The sequence below is a fragment of the Cyphellophora attinorum genome, assembly GCF_001299255.1.
Source record: "Cyphellophora attinorum strain CBS 131958 chromosome Unknown Contig10, whole genome shotgun sequence".
In the NCBI taxonomy this organism is placed as follows: domain Eukaryota; kingdom Fungi; phylum Ascomycota; class Eurotiomycetes; order Chaetothyriales; family Cyphellophoraceae; genus Cyphellophora; species Cyphellophora attinorum.
In genome coordinates, this window is record NW_017253238.1 from 536,855 (window position 1) to 549,739 (window position 12,885).

Below are 12,885 nucleotides of genomic sequence, written 5' to 3' on the forward strand. Positions count from 1 at the left end.
CATCCACAACATCACCTTTGATTTTACGCCGACGCCTTGCTACGATGATGGACCACGACCACATGGACCATGGAGCCACATGGGCCATGGAGGAGACATGGACATGGGGGAGGGACAGTGCTCGATGAATGTCAGGAGCCCAGAGTTGCGCATGCTTACTGGATGTCATGGCTAACATGGCCAGATGCTCTTCACCTGGTCCTCGAAGAACTTGTGCATAATCTTCCCTCAATGGCGAGTCACTGGGACGGCGTCTTTGCTCATCTCCCTCCTTGCGATCATCGTTCTTACAGCAGGCTACGAATGGGTACGGGACATGAGCAGGCGGTACGAGCAGAGCCACAGTGCCCACTTGCAAGCATACAACGGCAACACGCAGCGTATGTGACTGTCTCTACCCTGTACTCGATCATTAGCTCAAAGCTTTTGCCAGCCGAAGAGTCCAGAGTCAGTGAAATAAGCTCATTGCTTTCGCCAGGAAAAGACGCCAGAACAAATGCTGAGAAGAAGGGCGTGATCATAAAAGCGGCGTTCTATGCCGCTCAGGTCTTCTACAGCTTCTTCATCATGTGAGTTGAAGGTCCGGCGAAATAGTGCTTGGGCTGACCAGCAGGCTGTTGTTCATGACCTATAATGGTTGGGTAATGTTGGCAGTGGCAACTGGCGCTTTCGTTGGCTACATCGCATTCGGATCCCAGAGCGTCGCCACCAAGTCTGTAGCGTGCCACTAGTGGTCAGTCTTCGGGTTCGCTTTCGAGATCATCACCAAATCCGAAGCTGAAAGCACCACTACTAGCATTCTCGACACTGGCTGGTGCCACAACTTCCTCCCACTTTCGTTTCCTAGACTTATCCGCATCGTCCCTCTTCAGCTCAACGGCCAGGCCGGGATACTCTTCTTTGAGTCGCCCCAGGAACAGCTCCAGGGGATCTGTGACGTCGTCCTTGAAACCGGAGATTTGAGCACGTTTTCGATCCAGAAAGTCCACCACTGAGCCAACATGGGATCGCGGCACAAAGTTCTGGGTAATGGCAATGGCTGGGTCGAGATTGACGACAAGGTGCCACCACCCGCTCGGCACATGCAAGACCTCGCCTTCTTCGCATACACCCTCTAAGCAACCAGAAGTTTGTCTGGCCTCCTCGTGGAAGGAGAGTAGCCACTCGCCAATGCTTAAGGGGCTTGTGACTTCACTTTGATCATCCGAAACGAAAACGCCCGGCGGCATGATGTAGGGTGGGAACATGATCCAGTATTTCGAGCCACGCACTACAGCGTTCCACGCAGACGTGGCATTCGGGTCCTTGTGGAACGTTGACCCGCTTCGCTCTGGCCCGATGATGAGCCAACGATGGTCAGGCCTTTGGTCTCCCAGAACTGCAAAGAGGTCTTCTTGGAAGCATGAAGGCGCTTCGTAGTCGCCTGCTGGACCGACCTCGAGCTTCATCTTCTGGCAAACGCCCGATCGAAGAGATAAAGCGGACTCTCATCGCTTGTGTTTCTCATGTACTCCATGTATCTCCTCATGGGCCAGTCGACCGCTTCTGCTCGGAAGCTGATGTGCGCATATCGTTCCGCGAGAGCTTCCCAAGACCAGCTTTGGTATGCTCTCCAGCGCTTGACAGGGTCGGTCAGTATGAAGGGTCGATCTGTCCAGGCATGGTTGAAGTCGTCCGTGGACAGGTCGGACAATCTAGGGATGGGATGTGCGAAGTCTCTCGGATTTGCGTATTGCTGAAGATCCAATCTCGAGCAGAGGAACGGCCGGTGAAGTGCGTCAGAGAAAACATTTCGACAATCAATGGATGACTGTGAATCTCCTGACAAGCGCCGCAACGATGCCCTCCACGAACCACGCCATTCAAAGTCGACCGCAGATGAATTGATGGCCAAGTCTCGCCAGAGCTGATCGTATGTGCAGTACGCGAAGAAGCTTTTGCACGTGCTACCCAATGCCGTCAGTGCTTGCTGGTCCAGGAACTCAAGTAGTGTCAAAATCAGAGTATCAGGCAACCGAGCGAAATCTCCCATGCTCGAAGCAGCATTTTGAGCAGATGTCAGAGCGTTACCGGCGGGTCGCACTCCGAGCGGATGACGAAAAGACTCATGCTCGTTGGATTTAATGCTCTTGACCTTGGTAGAAACGTATGAATCCTCGTGTGCCTGGAGAGTCTCAGTGATACTCATGATTGCTCCATTCGCTGCTGCTAAATCGCCAAAGTACTGCCGGAGCGGGACTACACCGAAGGTCTGCGACTCGAAAGGGCTCTTCACCGAAGATCGTGTCAGGCTGAGTGAAGCATTCTACATCGGACTAGGCACTTCCAGCAGCAAGAATGCCTGAACTTGCCACCAGAAGTGCAGAAGCCAGGAGAATTTGCCTGAGAATTGTGCGCAGCATCACTGAACAGCCATTCACATGAGTCACGTGTGTAACGCTAGCCTGCTTCAAGGCAAGTGCCTTGGCAAGAGGCAAAGCCGGCTACCTGAAATGCCCCAAATAAAACTTTTGATAAAAATGTCCTTAGAGATTTCCCTTCCTTTTCATAACCACACACAACCAAGGAACACAATCACAACCACAGAAACAACCAGATTCTCATTGAAGAGAATCTTTTTGTATCACTAAAAGTTCACAGAACAGAAATCTGAACGACTTAGACGCCTGCGCAGCGTGCTAAGTCAACAACCACCCCACTTCCCAACTTTTCCAGATCACGGCCCGGCGCCTGTGATCTCCTGCGACCTACTCGCAATCATGGCTGACAAAGGACTCGAGGAGGTTCCCGAGAGTGAGTCTACACCTTTGTACATACACTGCGACGCTTGCGACAGTTTCGCATCTCAAATGCGCCTGCGCAGTTGCGGTGGTGACGAGCAGCATCCTTTCTGCTGACTGCCAAAATCTCGAACAATTACTGACTGAGACTGAAGGCCAAATCGAGTCGAACTACGATGAGGTCACCGACTCCTTCGATAGCATGAGCCTGAAGGCCGAACTCCTTCGAGGTACGTCAAATTCGGACTCGATCGCAATACAGCAGTCTAACAAACGCAGGAATCTATGCCTACGGTTTCGAACGCCCGTCCGCTATCCAGCAGCGTGCCATCATGCCCGTCATCAAGGGTAAGTCTACAAAAAGTATCTCCCAGCAACAGTATACACTGACACGTTGAAAAGGCTCCGATGTCATCGCTCAAGCCCAGTCCGGTACTGGCAAAACCGCCACCTTCTCCATTTCTGCGCTCCAGAAGATCGATGGCAACCTCAAGGCTTGCCAGGCCCTCATCCTTGCTCCCACTCGTGAGCTCGCCCAGCAGATCCAGAAGGTCGTTGTTGCCATCGGTGACTTCATGAACATTGAGTGCCACGCCTGCATTGGCGGCACCAACGTCCGTGAGGACATGAAGGCTCTTCAAGATGGTCCTCAAGTCGTCGTCGGTACCCCAGGTCGCGTCCAGGACATGATTCAGCGTCGCGTTCTCAAGACCGACAACATCAAGATGTTCATCCTCGATGAGGCTGACGAAATGCTGTCCCGTGGTTTCACTGAGCAGATCTACGACATCTTCCAGCTCCTGCCTCAGTCCACTCAGGTCGTCCTTCTCTCTGCGACCATGCCTCAGGATGTGCTCGAGGTCACCACCAAGTTCATGCGCGACCCCGTCCGCATTCTCGTCAAGAAGGCTGAGCTCACCCTTGAAGGTATCAAGCAGTTCTACATTGCCGTCGAGAAGGAGGACTGGAAGCTCGACACCCTTTCCGATCTGTACGAGACCGTCACCATCACCCAGGCCGTCATCTTCTGCAATACTCGCAGAAAGGTCGACTGGCTCACCGACAAACTCACTCAGCGTGACTTCACGGTCTCAGCGATGCACGGCGACATGGAGCAGGCTCAGCGCGATGTCATCATGAAGGAATTCCGGTCCGGCTCTTCTCGTGTTCTGATTGCCACCGATCTCCTGGCTCGTGGTATCGACGTCCAGCAGGTCTCTCTGGTCATCAACTATGATCTGCCTGCCAACCGCGAGAACTACATTCACCGCATCGGTCGTGGTGGACGATTTGGCCGAAAGGGTGTTGCCATCAACTTCGTCACCGCTGATGACGTCCGAATGATGAGAGAGATTGAGCAGTTCTACAGCACTCAGATCGAGGAGATGCCAATGAACGTTGCCGACCTCATCTAAAGCAGACCATTCCTATGCGATACCCGCATCCGACTTCTCCTGTATCAGGCGGCATTATCGGCGTTAGGTTGCACACGATACCTGCAAGTGGGCCGAAGAGAAAAGTGGGATGAAGCATGCCTCTGACTGCTTGACTCTGGGTCTGCTTTTTTGCGAAAAGTCGTTATTTCATTTGATGGGCACGTCCAGTCCAGTTTCCACAATTCACTCAAGTGGCAGCTCCTTGACTGGCATCGACTCTGAACATCTACCATGGTGAACATCTACCATGATAGGCTCAGATTGCTCGAGACTCACCTACGACGTATTGGCTATTTCTCGATCGATTCGACAGATACGATCAGCTGCTCTTATGCGATGAGGGAGCATAGCATGAGTGCAGCATCGATTGCTCTGTGGGTCAATAGAAAGGGTAGACAACGTTAATGCTTCAAAGTCAGCCTTCTTCGTGTTGGCGTTTTCTTGTCCGTCGCTCCTGCCTTTTTCCCTCCTTCCTCCTGGGCACGCCAAGCCCACACGATTCACCTCGTGACTTCTCAGTAAGTCCAGCTTCGCTTTGACATCAGACACACCTCACAGACCCTCATAGACTGGCCGTAGCATACTGGTACTCCAGCAACAACCATGTTAGAACGGTCCAGGGCGAATCTACCGCAAGGCATCGACCTCCTCTGGAGCCATCAGATTCGACGTGAGAATACTCTGCTGCACAAACAAGTTCAGCAGCTACAAGCCCGCATCGACGAAATCCAGGATCTGCAGTCATGCCTGTCGAGTACTGTCGAAAGCTTGCAGGTAGACTCCGCTGCGTGTTCCTCGAGAACTGAATCTGTTCAAGCTCAGGTCGACATCGCTGAAGCAAAGCTCACCCGTTACTCGGATCTGGCCACCTCGACGAGCCTGAGAGTCGATCAAGTCTCTGCTGACCTAGCATCTACCAGCAAGTCCGATGGTGAAAAGATCCAGAAGTTGTCTGAACGGGTCGATGATGTCCACGCATACCTCTGTGGATTGGAGGAGGATGGGGAGAAAAGAACGAACAAATTGGCACAAGATCTTCAACAATTATCAGCGAACATCGACGGGCATCAGCAACAACCGGTCATAGACGCTCTCCTGGCACGGATGTCAAGTCTAGAGGCTCGGATCGATCGCTGTACCTGCTCGTCAGACACACCGAGACTGGCAAACAACTGTGATCGTGAGGCCACCAAACTTCGAGGATCCTATGATGAATCAGCAGATTCTGTCGTCACGAATACAGTGTCGAGCTCGGGTCCGGGAAGTCAGGAGGAGCCGATGCTCACTCTGCAAGATGTCGAAGACAAGTATCCAACGCTCACACCCGAGCCAAGCATTGATCTGGATGAGAATGTCGCAACACCATCCTATGCTGCCCATCAAAGACCACAGTCTAGAGTGCCCGAATCCCTTCAGCCTATCGTTTTGAGTAGTCCTCGGATTGCAGCCCGTCCAAACTACTCCCAGCTCAAGCAAGGAAGATATCATAGCTGGGACAGATATCTAGCAGAAGCGCAGACGTTGATAAAAACTCTTCCGCATGACCAAGAGAAGGAGTTCGTCCGGAGTTTTGTGGATGGCCTTCACGCCGAAGGCAATCGAGAGCAGTGTCGACAGTGCTCGAGCACAATGGCTGGACATGGGACAGTGTTGTGTCCTATGGAATGTCTGGCACACCCGCTTTGCCACTGGCGGCTACTACCAGACCGACCGTTGCTCGGAAGAGCCAGGCTTCCGCGCAAGTTCCGCATGAGCATCCTCCCGATTCCAGTCTGACGAGAACCTCAGCACCGGTGGAGAAGCGAAGAGGCAAAGACGCAGAGGCTACCGTGCCTTCGAGCGAGCGCCGGGATGGCCGGCCTGTTGTTCCTGTCCAAGAGCCTCGAAGAAGCCAACGTCTTGCCGGCATTGCGGCTCAGTGTTCTGGGATCGAGGTCACACCTAAGAAGCGCCGAAAGCTGCGCCATCTGAGACAAGCGATCGGCCAAAGAAGAGACAGAATCGCAAGATCGGCGGGAGAACCAAGCCGGAGTCCAAGACAGCCAAAGCGAACCAAGTGAAGCTTCGACCGCCCACACAAATCACGGAGCCCGCGACCAGCAACGACCACAACAAGGATTTCGCGATTCCTCCCTCACACCAACCTGAGAGAGAGGTATCATACGAGATTCCTATGACACGGGCTACCTCCGCTCAATCAGCAGAGACGCAAACGCCAGCGCTTCCATCCACACCTCCCAGCAAATTGAAGGTACGCAGCCGACCGGGTCAACCATCAGCTCAGACGGCCTCCCGACCGAGTGGCTCCATCCATCATCGTCAGATCAGTAGCAGTAGTGATATCGTCACGATGCTCAACGACAGGACCCGAATTGCGTCTCGCCGGCTCCAGCAGGACATTGAGTCGGAAGAAGGGGAGCCACAGCTTCCGCGAATCCCAACACCGCCTCCTGCTCCCCGTAAGATAAGCCGCCTCCCGACCCTCATCAGGAATAACAAGTCGCGAGCCACCCTTGCCGGCACGAACGACAGAAAGCATCAACGTCAGCCCACATCTGTTGACCATGCTGCCCCTGTCGTCAAGCGTGTCAAGAAGGTACGGCGACCTCCACCTAAGATTCCGATCTTGCCGACTTCGGAGCTGTAGCCTGCTCACAAGAGTAATACTCAAAAGACGGGCTCATGGATTCGATCATGAACCTGTGGAGACAAGGAGATAGGCGGTTGTCGACGATTATTGCAACACTTTCCATAATATGAGTACGGAAGGCACCTTATCTACCAGAATGTGGCCGAACATCTATGTTAACATCCGTTCGTCCAATGTGCGAAGGACAAATTGCCATTCAGTATGAAGTGAGAGAGGGATACGGAAACAAAATCATCCAGACTTGAAATAACATAGCTGTTCCTCCATACAGGGTTTTAACCGCAGAATCTTATCACCATTTCACTGCACCGGCTGTAGGCGTTGACTTCGGTTGTCTTCCCCTCGCAGCGTTTAAGATCGTCGTCTCGAGTGACCAGGCCGCCAGACAGTATTGAAAGTCGTCTCTCTCTACTTGTGTTGCGTTCTACCGGCATTGTTCAGAAGATAACTCCCTAGTATAGAGAAGCGCCTCATCAGCCCATTTCCGCAAGACCCACGACATCCTCTTAGACCTTCCACAGTAGGACGGTCTTCCCGACGGGAAGCACCATCCGAACTCCGAGCGAGCGGCACAGGTGGCTAGTGATTACTTGTGGCGTTTTCGCTTATCCTCGATCCCTTTGTGCAGCGAGGCTAATTTCGCTGGCGAACGATCGCCTCATCTGCCTGTGATCCGGTGGTGTATTTCCGGGCTCAAGAGGTTTGCATATCCTTCGCGCCCGACGAACTCGTTTCTTGGGTGAAGTCGAGTGCTTGCGTTTCCGAGTTCGAGCCTTTCGCACGACTGTTTCAAAGTGAGTAGTTCTGATGAGGCTCGGTGTTTGGCCGGCGGTCAGGTGTTGACTTTGGACATTTTGAGGGACGCCGTTGGTTTCTGCTGCTGCATTATGCAGGAGACAACGGTGCTTGACAGCTATGACTTGCCCTCAGACCGCGCGTCAGCGGGACCGGAGTATGGACTTTTGTGATGTCTTGTGACATGCTAGCCATTGGAGAGACTCGTCTGCCTGGCGGGCTTCATCATCCCCAGCGCTGGAACACTCTGTGCAGAACCTCATGACCTTACTCTCACCATCCAGTGCAATGCGATCGCAATAGCTGGACCTTACAAATCTGTTGCGCCATACCCGCGCAACAAACGCCAAGCAGCAACATCCGTAATGATAATCGTTCGCCAGGTCGCCGTGTGCCCGTCGTTGCTGCAAGCTATGAGGTGCCGCGACGACGTGATCTCTCTCTCGAGCAGTGGCTTGCCTGCCTCGTGGCTGAAGGCGGAGTCCAAGCAACACGTCGAGGAAAATATGGGAAGTACGTATGCAATTCGGAGCCGCCGCAGGGAACCAGGGTTTCAATATTTTTGACTTCAAGCCGCAGGTACTCCGTAGACCGGCGCTAGCCTCTGCTTGTGGTGAACTCTGCGGGTATAAGTTTGTGCCGCGTGGGAAAGGAGCTCACTGGCCTTGACAGAGCGTTGCGCTCGATGTGTGCGCACTGGTGGACCTTGGGAGCACTGGTATGCATGGCTGACCACAATGCTGACCTTGATGGTTTGGCCACAGTGTGAGCGTACAAGACGCCTGTACGGATGTTCAGAGAAACGGCCTCGCCATGCCCCTCAATGTTCGACGGTTTGACAGCCGCGCTAGGGAGCTAATGGTTCGAATTCTCACGCTGTAGGTTCGGGAGGTAAGATTATTTTCCGCAAACTCACCTTGAAATTGCGTGAGCTCAGATGGCGGCGTGGAAACGATTGCCGATGGCTCCATAGTACATAGGTACGAGTGAAAGCACAGGCTGCGTCTGCGATCTCGGAAGCAGCATCGATGATTGTGGTCGTCAGGAGGTGCGGATGGAGGCGTTCTGAGGGCGTCAAGGTTGACAGAGGGCTGGCTGCGCAATCGCAGATCGTCTCCGCCTCGAAGAATTGTAATTTGTGGCGGATTGAGCCCGATGGCCATCGAGACTGATGCGCGTGGCTTCCTGTTCCAACAATGTATCGCGCCTATGCAACCTGGGCTATGCCAGGCATACGACAGTTCAATAGCGTGGGAGACGAATATCAGGCTGAAGATATCTGCGAAGTGGGAAATGGATTGTTTGAAGAAGCCTGCAGCTCCGATTTTGCTCAGATAGCATTTGATACATGGAGGAAGGTACAATCGGGTATCATTGCTCTTGCTTCGAGCATCATCATGTCAGAATGACTCTTGCTCGACAACTATACGAAAGTTCTTGATCGTTTTGCAACGATATCGAAACCTTCTGATTCGAAATTCCTCTGAAAACACCGTGCAAAGCAAGTTTCCCAATCCCGATTCTGAAGATCTGAAACGTATCGCGTGATCATATGTGCCCATCATTCGTGACCTGACAAAGGAATGTTCGTTTAAAGTGACGCGTTTGGTCCAGATGACACAGAGTCTGGCGTCTGGTAAGTTGACAGAGAGATATTTGTAGTTGATGCAGTAGCGGACGATTGCCAGAAGTCTGTCGAGGAGAAGATGTCCTTGTAGAGTGACGCAAAGTCCTCGTCCTCAACCACGTTCTCTTTCTCAGCCGGTGAAGCTTTCTTGCTTACCGAGGTTGACAAGCGTATCTTAGGATTCGAAAGCGAGCCACGTCGAGAGTTCTGTCTAGACGCTGCACGCTTCTTGATGGAGCTCCTCCTGGACTCGCCCGTCAGAGCGCCGAGTGTAGCAGAATCGGCCCGTTTGAGACCAGCATCTGGTTCTGGCTCATCGCTTGCTGTCGGGTCCTGGACTAATGGAATGCCTGCAACAGGCTGTGAGACTGTTCGGACACTTCGTTGTGACCGAAGAAGGGGAGACGAGCTTGTTGTGGGCATCGAGACTGAGCGCTCTCCTTCGGGTGTCACTGGGATCGATGATGCTCTTGGCGTAGTCGCGGGCGTGGTCGACTTCCTCTTCTTCTTCCGCCGTAGTGACTTCACTGCGTCTCGAGATGGCTCGCGTGCTCGAGCGCTTGGATATAGGTCGATCTCATGGACTCAACCATCTTGCGGATGTCGTCTTTGGTGGTAAACGTATCTGATTCCGCGATACTAGTTCTGGTTGTAAATGATGATGCATATCCCCCAGCAGACGACATGAAAGAATGTGGCCGTTGCGAAGACTCATCGGACGTGTCGTCGTGGCGAGCGTCACTCCGAGATCTTCGTCTAGTCTTCTGCTTATTGTCTTTCGGTTCGAAACTAGGACGGGGCAGAGGGTCTAGAGCCACTGGCGTGACCTGCTCATCTTCGATTATTGATAGCTTCTTCTGATCCCCAGGCATCTCTCCGAAGCTTTTCTCAACACCCGCTTGACCATATATGGTGACCAAACGGCTGTACTCTGCTTTCCAAAGGGCACGAATCGTAGCACTTTGTTCCGCGGGTGCCTCGACGTGCTGGGAACCGTTCTTGAGTATACCCTGCGGAGGCTGCTCGAAGATTCCCAGTCCATCAATTGGTGAATTTTGTTGATGTGATGTCGGCCGCCCCATTGAATCCGCAAAGCCTGAGCTCTGAGGCGTAGACATCGAATGCCGTGTAGTCAGATGGGTAGGCGAGTTCTCGGGGATGTCGAGCAATGGAGACGAGCCAGAGAATGGTGCCCAGGCTGCCGGCGCTGATCCTGGTGGTCGCCGTTGAGACGGTGACGAAGATAATGACGAATGAGAGGGCCGTCTTTCGTTTAGTGTGGAATTGCGCAAAGACAAGGTGCGAGAGTCTCGCCGCGGAACGAAGATATCAGCATCTTCGATTCCAGCAAGCACTGATTCCGAGCTGAGCAGCTCTCCAGAACGGCTGGCATGTAGTTTGATGGGCCCGTTGCCTTTGTGAGGGAGGTCGCCGATCTCTGGCGGGGTCCCAGCTCTGCTAGTTCGATAGGATACTCCTTGCAGTGCAGAGGTGTCGCTCTTGCGCTTTTCTTTGAGGTTGCGACCTAAGGGTTGGTGAATAAAGATCGGTCTTCGTTTCCCTTCCGATGCAGCTTGGTAGGGAACACTGTGAATCTCGAGCTCCGAATTCCGTTTCGCGCGTCGCGACGTCCAGAACTTGACACGGAAACGCGATTCCATCTGTGCTGCATGGGTCTACTCAACCCGGAATCTCGTCCACCACAACTCTCCAAACTGGCCAGCAGTGATATAGCAGACGTCGTGAGGTGAAGGGAAACCAGATCGAGAGATCTACTCGGGGGTCGAGAGATATGGAAGAACGCGCCTAGCGGGCAACATGCTTTTGTTGCTGAAATCACGGTCTGACTGAAATGGGACAGGATACATATTTGGGGCCGGCAACGAACGCGCTTGTTGGATCGGAAAAGCAGACGAGGCACAGAAGCCGGCAAATCCATGTTCAAAAAGCCACCTAAAGCCAAAGTCGAACCCAGAACCCAGATCCCTGGGAAACAAGGCTCACGTTTTGTAAGTGGAGCCGCTTGAGTTTGACGCGCAGGAGGGCTTTCGCCCAAATTTGGTCGAGTGAGAGTGGTGTATCAAAACCACACCAATGAGATGAAGTAGCTGCCACCATGCTGGCCAAGCTGCTGCAGCGTTTGACAGGACCGCTAGACTTGTGCTGCCATGAATGTCAACTGGACTAATGGATCTCGGGAGACACAACGGGCTTGTGTAGTCCACCGCTTCAGGTTCGAGGGGATCGAGGCAGCTATTGTTTCTAGTCGTGGTGTGTCCTGCCCATCGATCGATTCGAGGGACGGCTGTTTAGCGAAACCCGGGGGCGCGATCCTCAAGCCGCTGATCTCCATTTCCTCTACTAAGGTAGATACCTGGCCTACCACTGACATTGATCAGCGTATCGGCGAATTTCCATGCGCAGAAAAGCTTCATCAAAAACCATGATGAGGCGCGACCAGGGCGCGCTTCCTCGTATACAGGGCTTGACTCGAAGCCAACATTAAGCTAACTCGCCAAACACAACAGAAGTACCCATGATCTCGGAGCTGTCAGTCAAGCCAACTTCAAGTCAGCTAGGCGCAGCTGCGCATTGATACGGGACCCTGTCAATGACAAAACACGATAGCAGCCAAAATCTGACGTGGCACAACAAACAGTCGCACCTAGGGCAACAACTGGTTGACTTTGCGATGTCTAGAGTCTGCAACTCATTTGACGCTGTAGCATATCAGGGCTGTCCCTTGCGAACTTGAAAGTACCTTCCACATCCGAGAAAGCAGAAATTACAGTGTTGCTCTCGCCAGGCTTGACGTGTTTGCTGTGTGTATGGATCTGGACGAGCAGCTGATAGCTATAGCCCAAGCGGTTGTCGGTGTACGGCCTCTTATCTGACGATCGCGCAGGTAGCCGTTTGAGCGATCTGGATGGCGGCTAAGACATTGCCATTCGTGCTACCCTCCTCTCGCCCAGCCCATGACTTGGTCTTCTCGCCTCTGCTTGGGGGTTGTCTGAAGATCAGGTAAGCGTGCAGGGCAGGGCAGCTTCGTCCTTCACGACAAGTGCATTGGGTCAGTCTCTAACACAACGTGCCATGCTTTGTTGTCATCAATAGCAATATCGCAGGGTCTTCCCAACACCTAAGCAACGCGAATGCGCTGTAGGTGCCGACTGCTGCTTGAGCCTCGTGGCTGAAACTTGATTTGCCACATGGCCTACAGGGAGGGTGTCTTCGTCCTAGCTTGGACTGGGACTGCAATGTGGCATATTCGGACGGCAGCTACGACTCTCAATTTGGAGCAAAAGTCAGCGCTCGGCCATGAAGGCATTGATGGCAATAATGTCGGAGAACTTGACATGTAGCGCCCAAAGATGCTCGATACATACAACGGTATGTAGAGACTGATCCAGCAGTCGTCGAGTGTTGTGTCAAAGTAAAGTACCTATAAGCGGACACGACAGGCGCGGAGACTGTCGCAATAATGATGCATCGTTGTGTGATGGAGATAGCAACTTGAATGCACGCTGCCAAACGTGTCCACCCGGACATAGCTCCCGGGTCCCAGGCTCAGAAGTGCTGGTGTGCAAGTCGTCTACA

General features: G+C 53.1%; 5 protein-coding genes across 5 annotated transcripts; 3 read left to right on the forward strand and 2 right to left on the reverse strand.

The window, feature by feature from the left end:
• Nucleotides 1-79: 79 nt before the first annotated feature.
• AB675_8040 (uncharacterized protein) lies at nucleotides 80-573 on the forward strand (the record flags this gene model as incomplete). The annotated part of the gene is made up of 3 exons (XM_018148456.1): nucleotides 80-130; nucleotides 185-380; nucleotides 434-573. The coding sequence occupies 3 exons, from the start codon at nucleotides 80-82 to the stop codon at nucleotides 571-573; spliced, it is 387 nt and encodes a 128-aa protein (XP_018001243.1).
• A 161-nt stretch (nucleotides 574-734) lies between these two features.
• AB675_8041 (F-box protein) lies at nucleotides 735-1,448 on the reverse strand (the record flags this gene model as incomplete). Its single annotated transcript, XM_018148457.1, has 1 exon — nucleotides 735-1,448. One exon carries the CDS (start codon nucleotides 1,446-1,448, stop codon nucleotides 735-737), a length of 714 nt encoding a protein of 237 aa, XP_018001003.1.
• Nucleotides 1,449-2,759: 1,311 nt separating this feature from the next.
• AB675_8042 (ATP-dependent RNA helicase eIF4A) lies at nucleotides 2,760-4,195 on the forward strand (the record flags this gene model as incomplete). Its single annotated transcript, XM_018148458.1, has 5 exons — nucleotides 2,760-2,793; nucleotides 2,936-3,010; nucleotides 3,060-3,128; nucleotides 3,183-3,667; nucleotides 3,857-4,195. 5 exons carry the CDS (start codon nucleotides 2,760-2,762, stop codon nucleotides 4,193-4,195), a joined length of 1,002 nt encoding a protein of 333 aa, XP_018000952.1.
• A 624-nt stretch (nucleotides 4,196-4,819) lies between these two features.
• Nucleotides 4,820-6,863, forward strand: AB675_8043 (uncharacterized protein; the record flags this gene model as incomplete). Its single annotated transcript, XM_018148459.1, has 3 exons — nucleotides 4,820-5,772; nucleotides 5,820-6,134; nucleotides 6,194-6,863. 3 exons carry the CDS (start codon nucleotides 4,820-4,822, stop codon nucleotides 6,861-6,863), a joined length of 1,938 nt encoding a protein of 645 aa, XP_018001105.1.
• A 2,389-nt stretch (nucleotides 6,864-9,252) lies between these two features.
• AB675_8044 (uncharacterized protein) lies at nucleotides 9,253-10,949 on the reverse strand (the record flags this gene model as incomplete). The annotated part of the gene is made up of 2 exons (XM_018148460.1): nucleotides 9,253-9,847; nucleotides 9,874-10,949. The coding sequence occupies 2 exons, from the start codon at nucleotides 10,947-10,949 to the stop codon at nucleotides 9,253-9,255; spliced, it is 1,671 nt and encodes a 556-aa protein (XP_018001056.1).
• Between the last annotated feature and the right edge of the window lie 1,936 nt (nucleotides 10,950-12,885).